An 18,329-nucleotide genomic window follows, 5' to 3' on the forward strand; every position below is an offset into this window, starting at 1 on the left:
AAGACCTGCCTGACCCTTTGCAATTCGGTGTCAAAGGAGAGTGCCTCCTGGCCTACACCAAGGCTTGGGAGGTAAAAAGGGTAGCTTAGGTTGGGCGTAATCCCAGCACTTTGGGAGGCTGGGGCAGGTGGATTGCTTGAGCTCAGGAGTTTGAGACCAGCCTGGGCAACATAGTGAAACCCTGTTTCTACCAAAAATACAAAAAGTTAGCCAGGTGTGGTGGCATGCACCTTTTGTCCCAGCTACCTGGGAGGCTGAGGTGGAAGGATCACTTGAGCCAGGGAGGCGGAGGTTGCAGTAAGCTGAGATCATGCCGCTGCACTCCAGCCTGGGTGACAGAGTGAGCCTGTCTCAAAAAAAAAAAGCTTAGGAGAAGAAAAGGTAATAAAAAACAGCAACAGCTAATCTTATTGAACTGTTCTAAGAGCTTCATATATTATGACCTCATTTAAACCTCACAACATTGTGACAGGGCAGGTCCTATTATCATGGTAACATGATAGGACACTGAGGCACAGAGGAAGGAGCTTGCCGAGGAGATCACGCCACACTGTGCTGCTCTAGGACCAGGGAGTGAAAGGCACAGAGAGGCCACCGCACAGTCCAGATGAGAACTTTCTGACAGGAAGAGCTGACCCCACCCAACAGGAAAGATTTAGCAGGAGCTCTCTGCAACCGGAACCATCCAAGCAGGACTGTACGGACAGGCCCTGAGCTCCAAAGCAGTGCTTCCGTGTTGCTGTACTCAGAAAAGCCAGATGAGGGTGCCTGGGCGCTCCCTCACAGCTCCTCTGCAGCCCCTTCACTGCAGGGCATGGGAGTCTAGACCACCCCAAAGCTTCTACTAGAAGCTTTCACTAGGCATCTAACCTCCCCACCAGGGGAGATCAGGAGACCTAGTGCAGGGTAAATAAACGCCTCTCTTCTAAGAGGACCCTGGGCTGCAACCCAGTTTAGTCGCCTTATGACAGATCTTGAAATCCTCGTTCTCTCCCTCCACCACTTATCCCTGTCAAAAGAAAAATAAACATACTGAGCCAGTCAGAGCGTGTTGGAATAGCATCCGAGCAGATGTCCTCCGAGATCACCAGATGTGAACGTTATCATTATCCACTGTGCATCTAAATCTGCTTTAAACTTTTTTTGGAGCTAAAAATACCATATTTTTCAGAAGACAGACGTGTGTAGCCCTTCCCCATCTCCTGGGTGATGGCAATACTCAGAGGCAGTCATCAACTCCCGAGTGCACTCCTTCCAGTTCTGAATAGGGGTGGGTCGGATGGGGCTCAATCCTCTCCCACTTCCGCCTTCCCATAAAAAGAATATACAACAGGAGAACCAGCCCATGCTACCTGCAGGTTACACAAACATTCTCACCACCCAGCAAGAACTGCCTCCCTGAAACCCAAGTCAGTACTCACTGTTTTCTCTCAGTCCAACAATCCACCTGACTCCTGAGGCTAGCTGCTAAGAGGAGACTGTCTGCAGGGTTTGGGATTACTAAAGGCAAGGTGCCACATGTTGCTTGCTGCTGGCCCCTGTCTAAGGCAGCCTGGCTGAGATGTCAAGGAAGGCTGAGGCAGGTCCACACCTGGCCCACCAAGCTGGTCATACCAATATGAAGCTGCCTTAGCTGGAGCAGCATTGTCCAACAGAAGTTTCTGCAATGACAGAAAATGTTTTATATTTGCTCTATTGAATACAGTAGCCATTAGCCACACGTGGCCACTGAGTCTTTAAAATGTAGCTACTGTGATGCCGAAATGGAATTTGTAGTTTTTAAGAATTTTAATTAACTTGAATGTAAATGTAAATAGTACATATGCTTAGTGGCTAGCATGTCGGACTATGCAGGCCTTGCTCTCACTCACATAAAGGTGCTCTTGGGTGAGCAGTGGCCCTGACTACAGATGAGACCCAAAGCTGGGCATCCTGGCATGGTTCATCACAGCCAAAGCCCTGGAGCAAACCTACATGCCCAGCAATGAGAACTGCAGAACAGCGCCATAAAGGACCACCACCAGCCTGTGCCATGGGCTGCTGCTTTATCCCCAATCTATTCTTTCCTTCCACAATAATAGTCTCTTATTTCAACGCAAGTGTATGGCTATCCAGAAAAAAGATCCCCAAAATGATTTTCCAGCCTCCCTTGTAGCTAGTTATGGTCACACTTAGCGTACCCACTGAGATGAAGCCAAGTGACAAGGTTGATTTTCCAGAACCTTCCTTGAAAGACAGCTGCCACGTGCCCTTTGCCCTTTCTTTTTTTTTTTCTTTCTTCTTTTTTTAACCTTGCTGCCTGGAAGGCAGATGTGACGTTGATGCTCTGGTCACCTTCACAGACCAGAAAGACAAGGGCCACACCCTATGCTACCCTATGCCATTCAGTGTTTGTCCTCTCCACAACCCATGTTGAAATTTGGTGGCCACTGTGGCAGTGTTGGGAGGTGGGGTCTAACAGGAAGTGTTTTGGTCATGCGTGTTCTGCCTTCATGAATGGACTGAGGCTTTTCCTTAGAAAAAAGACTCTGGGAGTGGCTCTCTGTTTGCCTCTTCCACTCCTCTGCTGCGTGAGGGTCAGCGCTCCTGCCCTCCAGAAGCATTCAAGGTGCCACGTGGAACAGACCGTGCCCTCATGAGACACCAGAACTGCTGGTGCCCAATACTGGATTTCCCAGCCTCCAGAACTGTTATGAGCCAACACGTTTCTGTTCATTATAAATCACCCAGTCTCAGGTGTTCTGTTATAGCAGCACAAAATGGGCTAAGGCACCCAAGTGAGCTGGAAGAAGTCTGGGTCCCTGCGAATTCTGTAGAATAGAATTGTCATATATACTCTGGATTTTACATGAGAAAGAAAGAAGCTTCTACCTTGTTCAGCGAGTACAGTTTGAGCATTCTAATCTGAAAATCCAAAATCCAAAATGCTCCAAAATCTGAAACTTCTGGAGCACCAACATGATGCCCAAAGGAAACAGTCATTGGAGCATTTTGGATTTCCAAATAGGGATGATGAACTGGTAAGTATAATGCAAATATTCCAAAATCGAAAAAATCCAAAATCCAAAACACCTCTGGTCACAAGTATTTTGGATAAGAGATGCTCAACCTGTATTATTTTTGGTCTCTGTTAATGAAACTTAATCCTGATAAAGAATCTATTAAAAATGATAGCCTTTTGGCCAGAATCACCATCTTCCAGTAATTTACCAAAATGAGGAATACAAAAGGGAAAGAGGAGAAGTACCTGATATATGCTCTCTAGGCCTTTTAGAAAACATGAAGTTGCTCTTTTGGCCACATATATGTGAATCTATCAGAAAGGTGATATTGGCAGGGCGTGGTGGCTCAGGTCTATAATCCTAGCACTTTGGGAGGCTAAGGCTGATGGATCGCTTGAGTCCAGGAGTTTGAGATCAGACTGGGCAACATGGTGAAACTCCATCTCCACAAAAAATACAAAAATTAGCCGGGTATGGTGGTGAGCACCTACAGTCCCAGCTACTCAGGAGGCTGAGGCAGGAGGATCACTTGAGCCGAGGAGGCAGAGGTTGCAGTGAGCTGAGATTGCACCACTGCACTCCAGCCTGGGCAACAGATTGAGACCCTGTCTCAAAAAAATAAAAAATAAATACATAAGCTAAAAAAACTCGTTTTAAAAAGATGATATCGTAGACATCAAGGGCATGGGCACTGTTCAAAAAGGAATGTCCCACAAGTATTACCATGGCGAAACTGGAAGAGTCTACAATGTTCCCCGGCATGCTGCTGGCACTGTTGTAAACAAGTTAAGGGCAAGATTCTCGCCAAGAGAATTAAAGAGTGTATGGAGCATATTATGCTAAGAGCTGAGATAGTTTCCTGAAACACATGAAAGAAAATGATCAGAAAAAGAAGGAAGCCAAAGAGAAAGGTACCTGGATTAGACTGAAGTACCAGCCTGCTCCACCCAGGGAAGCACACTTTGTTGGAACCAATGGGAAGGAGCCTGAGCTGCTGGGACTGATTCCCTATGAATTCATGCATAATAGGTGTGAAAAATGGGCTGGGTGTGGTGGCTCACGCGTGCAACCCCAGCACTTTGGGAAGCTCAGGCGGGTGAAGCTGAGATCTGGCCACTGTACTCCAGCCTGGGTGACAGAGCGAGACTCCGTCTCAAAACAAAAACAAAAACAAAAACAAAAAACAAATAAACCTCCAATCAAAGAAGCCAGACACAAAAGAGGGCATACTGTACAGTTCCACTTATAAAAATCCTAGAAAATGCAAACAATGGCATATAAAAGCAGATTAGTTGGCAGCCCAACTGGAGGCTGGTGTGATGAGGAACCTCAAAGGGACACGTGGAGTTGTTTGGGGATAATGGAAATGTTGTGTACTTTGGTAGTGGTTTTCACGAGTGCATGCACACAACTCTCAAAACCCATGGTATTATAAACTTTAAATAGATGCAGCTTGATTCCATGAATTACACTTTTTTTGTTTTGGAGACAGAATCTCACTGTCGCCCAGGCTGGGGTGCAGTGGTGCGGTCTTGGCTCACTGCAGCCTCTGCCTCCCAGATTCAAGCGATTCTCATGCCTCAGCCTCCTGAGTAGCTGGGATTACAGGCACGCACCACCACGCCCAGCTAATTTTTGTAATTTTTAGTAGAGATGGGGTTTCCCTCTATCGGCCAGGCTGGTCTAAGACTCCCATACTCAAGTGATCCATCTGCCTCGGCCTCCCAAAGTGCTGGGATTACAGGTGTGAGCCACCATGCCTGGCCTAATTACATGAATTATACTTAAAGTTGATTTTTAAAAAGAATATATCCTTACTAAGAGATGAATGCAGCTAAGAGTTCGTGAAGGACATTCGGAAGGTAGTAAGAGGCACTGGTACAAAATGATTATGCATAATTCCTTTGAATTTTCTATTTTATCCTTGTAGAGAGCTGTTTTCATATTTTTCCTAGTAAGTCAAATGCTCCACATTTTTGAGTACAAAAAGATAATGTATATTTTGTAAATTGGCTAGTATGGAGAATATTAATAAAGACTGTATGTAAAAAAAGTAAAACACATCAATGGCTAGACGTAGTGGGTCACGCCTGTAATCCCAGCACTTTGGGAGGCTGAGGTGGGAAGACTGCTTGAGTCCACGAGTTCAAGACCAGTCTGAACAACACGGCGACACTCCATCTCTACAAAAAATAAACAAAATTAGTCGGGCATGGTGGCATGTGCCTATAGTCCCAGCTGCTCAGGAGGCAGAGGTGGGAGGATAGCTTGCGCTTGGGAGGTTGTGGTTGCAATGAGCCATGATTGTGCCACTGCACTCAGTCTGGGCAACAGAGCGAGACTCTGTCTTAAAAACAAACAAACAAAACACACACACACAATCAAACTACCTGAACAGTAAGATCTAGTTTTTGTTTAAAAAGGAGCCATACACACATGTACACACTAAAAACATTGGAAGGGTATATACAACAAACATTAACTGAGGTTATTTCAGGATGTAGGATTGTCAGTGATTTGATTTTTACTTCCTTCTTTACACCTTTCTGTTGTGTGAAAACAAGGAATATGACAATGTTATAGTCGGGGGGAACATCCCATCACTGTTGTTTATGTAATGAAAGCAACATATGGCCATGTGTCCTTGCTCTGGCAGGCTCTGATGAGAGAGGGCTTCGTTTTATTCATGCTGCCTGGTTACTAACCAGAAAGGTCAAGTTGTACGTAGTAACCAAAGAAACCAGGCTAAGACTCTTAAAACCCGTGTTCATGCTCTGACTGTGCTGGTGTTTGCTACCCTAAAGTCATTCGCTCTTTGGATCTCGATTTCCTTATCTGTACAAGACAATGATTGGATTTAATAATTGCTACAAGTGCTTGTTTCTCAGTTTTCAAAAATCTCAGCTCTGACGCAAACCCATAGGAATGATGGTAACCGATCTCGTTTTAAAAGATTAGGTGCGAAGTTGCAGGGAGGTTGGTTAAGGGCCTTCAACCCCCACCTCCCTGCATCCCCCATGAATCACTTTCCATCAAGGTAGCAGGCACATCCACTGACAGTCTTCCTGCCAGCAAAAATGAAAGCCATTCTGAGTTCAGACACAAGACCAGCATGGGTTCCCGTTAGCAGCAGCTTTTCCAAAGCCCTCACCTCAAGCTAGACTCTTTGTTCTGGGCAGGATTTCACAGCTTCTCCATGACCACTAAAAACATCCAGTCACTTAAAAACAGCTTTGGAGCAGCTCAGGCCAGCACTGAGCAATTAGGCATTCATGATGCCCCCTGCTGTTGAGTGGTAATTAGTTTAATGAAGGACTATTAAAAACACATAAAAATCTCAACCAACAAAAATAAACAAAGCAGCCAAAGTCAGTGTCTTACATGTGTAACTGGGCCTGCATGTAATGTAATGCTAATGCAAAGAATGCCCCACACAGGCATTCAGAAATATGCATGTGTGCTCCCTAGGAGCCCAAGCATTTAATTGGCTTCAATTTTTAAAAATGCTCATTGTATATCATGACCACACATATACACACGATGTTAATTCTAGAGAGTGATTTTAACTTCTGACTCAAAAAAAAGTATTCAATTTATGAGAAAGCATAGACAGGCATTCTTTCCACCTTTGCAACTTCCATCCAACACACACAGATGACTGGTGGATTGCCTAACCTCCTCCCTAGGTGCTCAAATTTCTGAAGAGTGGCTTTTTGCTGCAAAAGAGATGACTCAGAAGCGGCTCAAAAGGGGCATTCACATTGAGAACTTTTTATTTCCCCGTTCCCCCCACTCTTTTTTGTAGATGGTAGTGAAATGAAGGCAACTTGGATTGTGAGGGGGAAGGAGCAGGTAGCTGCTGCCGCACGGCTTCCTGCTGGCTGTTCCCCAAGTCCCGGCAGAGTGAGGGACAGTGCCTAAGGCTTTAAAAGCCAGCAGTCAACAAGTCAGGAACCCAGGTGTGGAGACCTCCCTTTTCCTCAAAAGAGGGGAAAAAAAGATAACATAAACTATATACTTACTATTTTTGTACTTTTCTGTATGAAGTACCTCTTAACATTTACATCAAAACAAACAAAAATACACCTCCAATCAAAGAAGTCAGACACAAAGAGTGCGTACTGTACAGCTCTCCACTTACAAAAATCCAGCAAGCCCCTGGCCAATGGAGGGCGCTTCTTTAATCACATCTTCTCCCTCTAGAGGGCAAAGACAAAACTATTCTTAGAAAAACCTCTACCAGCAGCAGATTATTTTTCCCCTTAACAAGAACAACCAGCCAAACTAGTAGAGCAGCATAATTCAGAGGGAACAAGACCCTTTTCCTGCTCAGGATGAAGTGTGGGAGAAAAATGTGAATGAATAGAATCGTTTGCTCCTGGGTGAAACCCTACCATCAAGGAACTCCCATACTTTCCAAATATCAATGCTGCCAGCTTCCCAAAGACCAAAACATCACAGTCCCCCCATATTTACAAGTTAAAGCAAGCCACGAGTAAGAGAGGAACTGAACCACCCAGGAAAGGCTGCAGCAAAACAGGAAGTTATAAACAAGGCTCTCGATTCACTATTCTTCGCTGATGTGGGTGCACAGAACACAGAGCCCGTTCTTGAGGGTTAGACTCAATGATGCTAACATTTGCCTTGCTTGATGAACTCCTCCCCTGAGGCTGACTTTACCTTAAGCGCACCACAGAGTTCAACAGTGTCTGCATCATCAACCACGGTAATTCGAAAATTTGGAGTCTGTAGAAGTTCTTTGAAGAGAAGGCCGTTCTCCATTACTTTGCTGCCTGCCAAAAGGTTAGACAAAAAGGATATTAATAGTAGTCTCTAATCTTAATTTTCACACCTAATACCCTTTAAAATAACTTTCTACTTACTATAAAAGTAACATATGTTCATGATAGGATATTTAGAAAATACATAGGAGCAGATATAAAGTAAAAATATCCCGTTTCCAATAGAGGTGATCATTTACAATTTGACATACATTTTTAACTGACTGAATGTGAATCTAAAGCTTTTCTTGGCCAGACATGATGGCTCACACCTGTAATTCCAGCACTTTGGGAAGCTGAGGCAGGTGAATCACTTGAGGTCAGAAGTTTGAGACCAGCCTGGCTAACATGACGAAACCTTGTCTCTACTAAAAATACAAAAATTAGCTGGGCATGGTGGCGCATGCCTATAATCCCAGCTACTTGGGAGGCTAAGGCAGGAGAATCTCTTGGACCTGGAGGTGGAGGTTGCAGTGAACCAAGATCGCGCCACTGCATTCCAGCCTGGTTGACACAGTGAGACTCTGTCTAAAAAAAAAAAAATTTTTCTCAAAATTGGGAACATAACATATACGTGATTTTATCATCTGCTTCCTCTGAATTTGAGAAGATGGAAATGCTGTCAGAGTACTTGTTTTTGCCACCACTATATTCCCCTCCTTTGGGACAGTGCCTGGGATGTGATGACGTTCACTAGTTTTCACATATTTATTATAGTTATATATATTTTTTTGTTTTGGAAACCTTTGATTAAAATATAAAAACAAACAAAAATAAAGTCTTACACACAAAGCCTGATGTGAAATCTGCTGTGGTTGGTGGGGTTCAGGGTGAGGTTAACCAAATGCACCCTACCCAGCTCTAAAGAGACTGAAAATCAGGATCATAAGGTTTACCAGCCAAGTCCTGGCTCCCAAATCAATGTCACCACACAGAGATAGCAGAAGGCACACTGAATACTACAGCACCTGGGCTCTGTCTGCCTCGAGGTGGGAGACCAGCTGTTCCCAAGCCTGTCTGCACAGAACAGTCATCTGGGGATCTTCACAAATACCAAAGCCCATGCCTCATCTCAGACCAGTTAAATTACCATCTCTGGAGTGGAGCGGGCATCAATCATTTTTGAAACTCCCCAGGTGATTCCAATGGGCAGACAAGTATGAAAACCTCTGATATAACCTCCTTCAGCTTCTGCTTCATCGGTAACAATACTACGGTACAGCTAAATGAGAATCACATGTGAAAACAGTCTTTCAGTGGTAAGAAGCACTCAGAGATCCCAAGTAATAATCACGGAGTTAGCTGACATTTGTATGCTTATTTTTTTATTTACTTATTTTTTTTGAGACGGAGTCTCCCTCTGTCACCCAGGCTGAAGTGCAGTGGCGCAATCTGGGCTCACCGCAACCTCCGCCTCCTGGGTTCAAGCGATTCTCCTGCCTCAGCCTCCTGAGTAGCTGCGATTACAGGCACCCACCACCACGCCCGGCTAATTTTTGTATTTTTAGTAGAGACGGGGTTTCACCATGTTGGCCAGGCTAGTCTTGAACTTCTGACCTCGTGATCCACCCGTCTCAGCCTCCCAAGGTGCTAGGATTACAGGCGTGAGCCGCCGCGCCTGGCCATGCATGCTTATTATTATGATTTTCTCCATGTACAGATAGGGAAACAGAGGCCCAGAGAGGTTTGCCAACTTGCCCGTGGTCAAACAGCTGGTAGAAGGAGAGCCCAAATTCTAACCCATATACTGCTCTGGCTGCCAGGGCCCATGCTCTGCGCCTCTATCCTATGCCACCTCTTGGGGATGGGAAGAGAGAGGTTAAAACAAGTAAAAATCAAACAAACATACATCAGAATTAGAGCTATACATTTCCAAAGCACAAAAAAGCATGATTGTCAGCCAGCGCGGTGGCTCACACCTGTAATCCCAGCACTTTGGGAGGCTGAGGTGGGCAGATCACAAGGTCAAGAGATTGAAGCCATCCTGGCTAACACAGTGAAACCCTGTCTCTACTAAAAATACAAAAAATTAGCTGGGCGTGGTGGCAGGCACCTGTCATCCCAGCTACTTAGGAGGCTGAGGCAGGAGCATCGCTTGAACCCAGGAGGTGGAGGTTGCAGTGAGCTGAGATCGCGCCACTGCACTCCCGGGTGACAGAGCAAGACTCCGTCTCAAAAAAAAAAAAAAAAAAAAAAAAAGCCAAAAAACCAGCAAGATTGTCAACAACAAAAATTACACCAAGAAGTGACACAATGTCAAAATAATCCAGGCCATCTGAGGGTTGAGAGAGGGTGGGGAGTGGATGAAGAGACTGGCTCAGTTAATCATTTCTAAAGATGGGTGATGGGCACGTGAGGTTCATGATACTGCTCTACTTTTGTTTTCTGAAAAGTTTCATAATAAAACACAATATCTACACCCAATACGCAGAAACACAGGCTACTCGGTAGCATTACTGTTCTTTCATTTAGCTGAGTTCCCCTTTTCCAAATGTTAGAACTATGTCAGTTTGTGCAAACTGTTCTCTTCCTTTTTAAACAGTCCACCAGGCTGTCTAGGTGACTCTGCAACACTCTTGCATCATCTGGGTTGGGTAAACCAGCCCCTGGCCCCTACATCATATTACAGCCTCACCATGTCCCTCCTCCCACTGCTCAGTGCCTCTAACATGAAGGATGCTCCTGAACATTGCAGACTGGCCCCTCCCTCAAGTCACTTTAATCCAGCAGTCTGCAGCTGGATGCTTGGGATGCTGGTGAACAAACTGAGGAATGGGCAGGGGAACGCACACTCTTGGCTTACCATAGATACAATGTAGGGTCTATGGGTTCCTCTGTGGCTGCAAATAACACACAGTGTCCATCCAAAAGGTGGGCTTGATTTACAGCAATCTCATATTTTCTCAAAGGTACCTTTTAAAATTTATTACCTTAAATCATGGATAACAGGTACTAACTTTATTTATTTACGAGACAGAGTCTTGTTGTGTTGCCCAGGTTGGAGTGCAGTGGCACTATCTCGGCTTACTGCAACCTCCACCTCCCAGGCTCAAGCGATTCTCCCACCTCAGCCTCCTGAGTAGCTGGAACTACAGGCGCATGCCACCATGCTCGGCTAATTTTTGTATTTTTAGTAGAGATGGGGTTCGCCATGTTGGCCAGGCTGGTCTCGAACTCCTGACCTCAAGCAATCCACCTGCCTTGGTCTTCCCAAGTGCTGGGATTACAGGCATGAGCCACCACGCCCAGCCCACTAATTTTATTATTAATATAATACCAGTCATAAACCAGCGTGTTGGCTCACGCATGTAATCCCAGCACTTTGAGAGGCTGAGGCAGGTGGATTGCTTGAGGTCAGGATTTCAAGACCAGCCTGCTCAGCATGGCAAAATCCCATCTCTACAAAAAATCTCTACAAAATCCCATCTCTACAAAAATCTCATCTCTACACTGCACTCCAGCCTGGGCAACAGCGTGAGACTCTATCTCAAAAACAACAACAACAACAACAAACCCCAGTCATAAACAGTGACGTGGCAAGCAGGGACTCAGGGCACCTGTACGGAACAGATAATGCTGGACACCCATGTGGGAAGGCTGCCCAAAACTCGATGTAAACCAAAGACAGGAAAATCCCCTTTCTCTGTCACACCAAGTTTTAGAGGCAATTAACCTATTTAATAAAACTCCTTCAAAACCCTTATTTTAGTTTGTGATTCCATATGTGTTTGTGTGCTTAAAGATCCATAAGGAGCTTATGTATTCTAGACATTTGGCACCATGCCTGATATATAAGAGGGTTTGAAAAATATTTGTGGAATGACTGGATAAAAAGTCTCCGAGTCTGTGGTATACCCCAAGAACGAAGGGAGACCTCACCACAAGAGGGCACTGTAGTTCACCATGACAGGATTTTGAAGACTTGAAGCTGCCCTATCTTTTCCCTCCACAGAAGACTCAAGGGGGCCTGAACCTACCATAATTTAAAATAGTCCCTATGCATCAACAAAGGATGCCTGGATAACCACACCGCAATGATCAAATACAGAAAATGTAATGTTTATATAATATTATCTAACATACAATCCACATTCAAATCTCACCAATCACCTCTGCATTGTCTTCCACAGCAACCCTCCCTGCCCAATCCAGGATCCCACACTGCACTTAGTGCTCATGTCTCCTTTTTTATTTTTAGAGAAAAGGTCTTGCTCTGTCACCCAGGTTGAAGCGCCGTGGTGCGATCACTGCTCACTGCAGCCTCCACCTCCCACGCTGAAGCAATCCTCTCACATCAGCCTCTCGAGTAGCTGGGACTACAGGCATGCACCACCACCCCCAGCTAATTTTTGTATTTTTAGTAAAGATGAGGTTTCATTTGTCATGTTGGCTAGGCTGGTCTCAAACTCCTGACTTCAGGTGATCTGCCTGCCTCAGCCTCCCAAAGTGCTGGGATTACAGGTGTGTGCCACCATACCTGGCTAATTTTTATATTTTTTGTGGAGATGGGATCTCATTATGTTGCCCAGGTTGGTTTCAAACTCCAGGGCTCAAGTGATCATCCCACCTTGGCCTCCCAAAGTGCTAAGATAATAGGTGTGAGTCACCACGCCTGGCTTAGTAATATATCTTTAGTCCTCTTTAATCTGGGACACTCCTTTAGCCTTTCATTGTCTTTCATGACACTGACTTTTTTGAAGAGTCAAAGATGTCATAGGCCTGTTGTTTTGTAACATATTCCTTACTTTGGGCTTGTCTGATATTCTCATGATTAAATCCAGGTTACAGGCCGGGCACAGTGGCTTGCACCTGTAATCCTGGTACTTCAGCAGGCTGAGGCAAGAGGATCCCATGAGGCCAGGAATTCAAAATTAATTAATTCAGGTTATATAAAACACTTTTTAAAACACCACTTTCATATTCTATCTCACTTTCAATGTTTTACTTAATTTTTTTTTTTTTTTAAAGAGATAGGGTCTTGCTGTCACCCAGGCTGGAGTGCAGTGGCGTGATCATAGCCATTGCAGTGACTACAGCCTTCCTCAAACTCCTAGCCTCAAGGTGATCCTCTCACGGCAGTCTCCTGAGTAGCTGGGACTATAGGTATGTACGACCACACCAGGCTAATTAAAAAAAATTTTTTTTCCTTTTTTGGAAACTCCCAGCTACATTTCCCAGGCTGATTTCAAACTCTTGGCCTCACAAGATCCTCAGCTTTAGCCTTGCGAGTAGCTGGTATAACAGGCATGACCTACTCCACCCAGAAATGCTTTACTTAATTTAATTCAGGTCATCAGTGCCTACCACAGTCCACCCCACAGACAAGGCATAGAAGCACCAGGTAAAGAAATGCCAGAGGGAAAGAAACGTAACTTGTGTGCTTTTATCTGTCTTTTCAAACTAAAGAAGCCTAATGCATCCAACTAGAAACTTTCCTACAACAAACAGGGCTAGAGTTACAGCCAGGATTGGATCAGGGACTGAGACTGGAGATTAAGATTTAGTCTTCCAGAATGAACTGGGAAAGGATTACTGGCAGATACAATTGAGTTGGAACGAACTAGTTAATAATCTTTTTGGGAAAATATAAGTAATTACATAACAATTTCATAGGCTACATTAAAACTGCAGATGAATAAAAGAATTAACTGTAAAAGAATAAGACCTATTCATTTATGTATGTACTAGGATACATATATAAACAAATTTTTTGCAGAAGAATATTTAGAAACTGCTAATAGTAAAAGCCATTAAAAAAGAATGAAATCAGCTGGATGCGGTGGCTCACACCTGTAATCCCAGCACTTTGGGAGGCCAATATGGTGAAACCCTGTCTTTACTAAAAATACAAAAATTAGCTTGGCATGGTGGCACATGCCTGTAATTCCAGCTACTCGGGAGGCTGAGGCAGGAGAATCGCTTGAACCAGGGAGTTGGAGGTTGCAGTGAGTCAAGATCATAACACTGCACTCAAGCCTAGCGACAGGGTGAGACCCCATCTCAAAAAAAAAAAAAAGAATGAAATTATGTCCTTTGCAGCATGGATGCAGCTGGAAGCCATTATCCTAAGCGAGTTAACACAGGAACAGAAAACCAAATACTACATGTTCTCACTTATAAGTGAGAGCTAAACGCTGGGTACTCATGAACATAAAGATGGCAATAACAGGTACTGGGGACTACTAGAGAAGAGAGAAAGAAGGGAAGGATTGAAAAACTACCTATTGGGTACTATGCTCACTACCTGGGTGACAGGATTAGTCATCACCTAGACTTCAGCATCACGCAATACACCCATGTAACAAGCCTGCACGTGTATCCCCAGAATCTAAAATAAAAGTTGAAATTATAAAAAACAAAAAAGAAACTGCTAACAGTGATTCCCTCTGGGAAGAGGGAAATGGATGGGAAATTACAATCTTAGTTCTACGTTTCCACCTTCTCATGGTGCTTGAAATTTTTTTTAAACCTGTGTATCACTTTTGTAAATGACAACCTGGGCAGGTCGTATCACAGGCTATTCTTTTCTTCTTTATATTATTTGTGATACTTCTCCTCTCCAAAAAATACTGTTTTTCAAAAAACAGTTTTGTGTCCAAATATATGGAATTGTTGATGGAATGCTATGCAGTCATGAGGATGTACAGTATGTTAACAGACTGAAAGGTTTTTGTTACATATTCAGTGAATAAAGCAATTATTAAACAGTATATGATTTACTACAAACATAATAGTTTGTACAAATAGAGAAAAAGGATATATAACAAAACTATCAAAATTTTAAAATAGCTTTCTTTTGATTATCTCTATCTTTTTTTTTTTTTGAGATGGAGTCTCGCTCTGTCGCCCAGGCTGGAGTGCAGTGGCCGGATCTCAGCTCACTGCAAGCTCCGCCTCCCGGGTTTACGCCATTCTCCTGCTTCAGCCTCCCGAGTAGCTGGGACTACAGGCGCCCGCCACCACGCCCAGCTAGTTTTTTGTATTTTTTTAGTAGAGACGGGGTTTCACCGTGTTAGCCAGGATGGTCTCGATCTCTTGACCTCGTGATCCGCCTGTCTCGGCCTCCCAAAGTGCTGGGATTACAGGCTTGAGCCACCGCGCCCAGCCGATTATCTCTATCTTCCATAATAATCATGTAAAATACCTCCATAATTAAAAACAAAAATTAAGGTAGCAAATTCCAAAAAACCCTAAAAAGTCCTATGTATAGGCAGGTATAAGAATCTGGAGCTACATTTTCCTGCGCATTCATCTCACGCAAGCGAGCCTGACATCTCTCAGAGCTTCCTTTTACAAAGCTGCCAAGGAGAAATGATTCATATTGCTTGCAGGTTTGACAAGGGGGAAAGTAAGTTCTGCAGTGGTAGATAAACTTTTGCAAAGCATCTGAAAATACAATAATATTACTCTTCCAACAAAGCATCCTTTAATATGGTACATGGACACTTGAGAATGAATTGTCAAAGCCCCTTTTAAAAGAAATGAAAATTTTCATAACGTCAGTGTGAGAACAGTGTATCTACTCTATTATATGTAAGAGTAGAAAAGGCTTATTACTATTTCAGGAAACAGAAGACTCAAATTTGTTCCTGGCTTCTACAGTAGTGTGGAATCTTGGGGCAGGTAATTTATTCTCTGAGTCTTATTATTCACCTGAAAATGGGGGTCATTCAACCAATGTTTAGATCTCATTGGAATCAATGAGGATCCAGATACTAGCATCTGTAAGAAAAGAAAATTTGCGTTTCCAAGGCCAGGGGAGCCCTACCATGGATGTAGCCACCTGTTTCTTGGTACAAGCAACCTTACACCTTTGTGTTTAACCTCAATAATTCACTATTGGATCACAGCAAGTCAGAATGGTCTTCTTGGCCGTATTCATTTATATTCATTCTGGAGGTTGTTGAAACACTTCAGTCCCACAAAATAGCCTCCTCACGTAAACCCCCGCCCCACTGAATGCCCACTTAGGAATGTTAAGAGGGACAGCGAAGAGTCTACTACAGAAAATATCAGAAATGGAATATGTACAAGTTGAAACATCAAATGTCCAGACTCCCAGGGCCCCTCCCAGGCAGTGCTTACCAATGGTGGTCTCACAGAACTTCTCTGCAGCCACCTCATTGGCAATGTTGGCTCCCATCAGCACACTGATGTCAATGCCCATCTTCTCGCGGATGATGTCAGAAATGAGTTTCAGCCCCTCGGGGCCCTCGTCTATGCCCTACAAGGATGCCAAGAAGTTAGGAGAAAACAAACCACCAAATCAAAGAGGCATGGGATAGCAGATGTCCCATGGCTACACAACTTGAAAAATGTCTCCTACTTACAAGAGTAAGCATCTATACTGCCTATGCACAGCTTAAAGAAGAACCAAATGAAGAAAATCAACATGTACTCATCACTCGTGTTAAGAAATAGAATGTGACTGTCACCACTGAAGTCCCCTGTGTGTCTCCTCTCAAGTTCATCCTCCTTCTACCCCTGCTCCCCAGTGTGAACCACCGTCCTGAATGCTGTATGCATCGCTCCCTTGCTTTCCTTGATTATTTTACCACATCGGATAGTCCCTAAACAATGTTATATGTCATTATCCCTGGTGTTTCAAGTCTATAAAGAGAAATGCTCTGGCACAGCCTCTCTCGGGAGTTCTTTTTTTTTTTTTTTTTTTGAGACGGAGTCTCGGAGTCTCGCTCTGTCACCCAGGTTGGAGTGCAGTGGTGCGATCTTGGCTCACTGCAAGCTCTGCCTCCTGGGTTCACGCCATTCTCCTGCCTCAGCCTCCTGAGTAGCAGGGACTACAGGTGCCTGCCACCGTACCTGGCTAATTTTTTGTATTTTAGTAGAGATGGGGTTTCACTGTGTTAGCCAGGATGGTCTCGATCTCCTGACCTCGTGATCCGCTCTTGGGAGTTCTCAATCTTTCCAACAACATGGGCCTTACCCCTGGTAGTCTGGTGAAGTTTATGGACTCATTCTCAGAATTTCACAGGCATAAAACCAAACACCTAAAATAACCCAGGAATCCAATTATGTTGAAATTTGTTTAAAAAACAAATTTACGATAAAGTAATATATGCACTGTTTTATTAATGCAATTAGAAAAAGATGTCACGGCAGGTCTAATAATTACCACAATTTCCAAGTAGTGACGAGTATAAACGATACCTTGAGATATCAGAAAAAGGTGTAAAGTGAAATGAAAGCCCTGTGACTCCTATTGACAAGGTCTCAGATCCTGCTAATACTACTGTTCCTGAAACGTTGGCTATGAGCTGCATTCACAAATGAAGAGAATGTTCATTTCACTTACAGGTTAAAATGAGTTAGAATGCAAGGATTTTTTTTTTCCTCCACAATTAAGTGCATGAACTTCCCGCATTCACCCTGTGGACCTTCAGAGGTTGTTTGTGGAGTTCTGGTTAAAAACACACGCTTTAGGGTATATATCCAGGAATGGGCTCTAACGGTTATTAATCTCCCAGCTAATTCAAACTGCTGGTGGTTTCCAGATGGCAGGCTGAGCCCCCAGAGTGGACCGGCAGGGGCGGCACAGCTCCTCACATCACGGCCGCTGCTGGTCTGCTGCAACAGAAAGCAGCCCACTCTCAACCTGAGCTAAACTAGTCTTGTATGTTTTATGGCCTTTTGGGCATCTTTAAAAACACAAACGAAAAACTGCCACAACTTCCCCTTCAGCTCCACATCTCAAGCAGATGAGAGTGTGAGGAAATGAAATTTCCTGATGAGCAATGTCCAGCCCTGGGTGGCGTGCACTCGAGTTACCTTGATGAGGGTGATTCCCAGCGCTTTCTTGGGCACTCTCCCAGTGATCTCATCACAGATCCTGTGAATGAACTGGTGGGGAATGACAAACACCAGCAGGTCTGCGTCCTGCACAGCCTCGCTGAGATTCGAGATGGCAACCTGCAACCAAAAGGCAGAGAAGACAGTTTCTCCTCCTATATCAAACTATGCCTGTCCACATGGTTTCCCTCACTGACCATTTATCAGATGCCTACTATGTGCAGAACACTGTACAGATAGACAAGGAAGGCAAATGTGTTTGGTTTGCCTTCCTTATTCCTTATGGGGGTCTGAAGCAGAGGGTTTGCCTCTGTCAGCAGCTGGGCAGGTGACTTATCCTCTCCACCCCTCAAATGCCTTATCTGCAAAAGGCACCACTAACAACACTATGTGGGTTGCTCTCTGTTGCTCTCCCACCTCACCAGACCTCCATCCATTTTCTGCTCTTCTCTGCCCCATTCTTTTCCCAGGAGGCTGCTTTCTCTCAACTGTTTCCCCAGGCTCCCTTGTTCTCTGGCTTCCAGTGGGCTTCAGCCAATGGGAGGCACTGTCAGGAGATCAAAGGCTGGGAGGAGAGACAGGTCTCCTCGGGCCACTTCTGCCCAGGCTCACAGTGCTTCTGGCTTGGCTTCATTCTACAGCTGCACCTGCTGCCAGGCAGCCCCTTTCTCAGGCCATGTCTCTAAGCCCTCTTCAGGCTGGTGACATGTTCTTTCCCTGATCCTTTCAGGGGTGGTAA

General features: G+C 44.4%; 1 protein-coding gene across 3 annotated transcripts in view; it reads right to left on the reverse strand.

The window, feature by feature from the left end:
• GPD1L (glycerol-3-phosphate dehydrogenase 1 like) overlaps positions 1–18,329 on the reverse strand; it is a 62,465-nt gene that overhangs the window by 13,770 nt on the left and 30,366 nt on the right. For all 3 annotated transcript variants that reach the window (XM_050779407.1, XM_050779408.1, XM_050779406.1), the window contains exons 3-5: positions 17,570–17,710; positions 15,869–16,007; positions 7,683–7,795 (exon numbers count right to left, since the gene is read on the reverse strand). In XM_050779407.1, coding sequence (XP_050635364.1) covers positions 7,683–7,795; positions 15,869–16,007; positions 17,570–17,710 — 393 coding nt within the window. The remainder of the gene's footprint in view (positions 1–7,682; positions 7,796–15,868; positions 16,008–17,569; positions 17,711–18,329) is intronic.

Source organism: Macaca thibetana, chromosome 2 (assembly GCF_024542745.1).
Source record: "Macaca thibetana thibetana isolate TM-01 chromosome 2, ASM2454274v1, whole genome shotgun sequence".
In the NCBI taxonomy this organism is placed as follows: Eukaryota; Metazoa; Chordata; class Mammalia; order Primates; family Cercopithecidae; genus Macaca; species Macaca thibetana.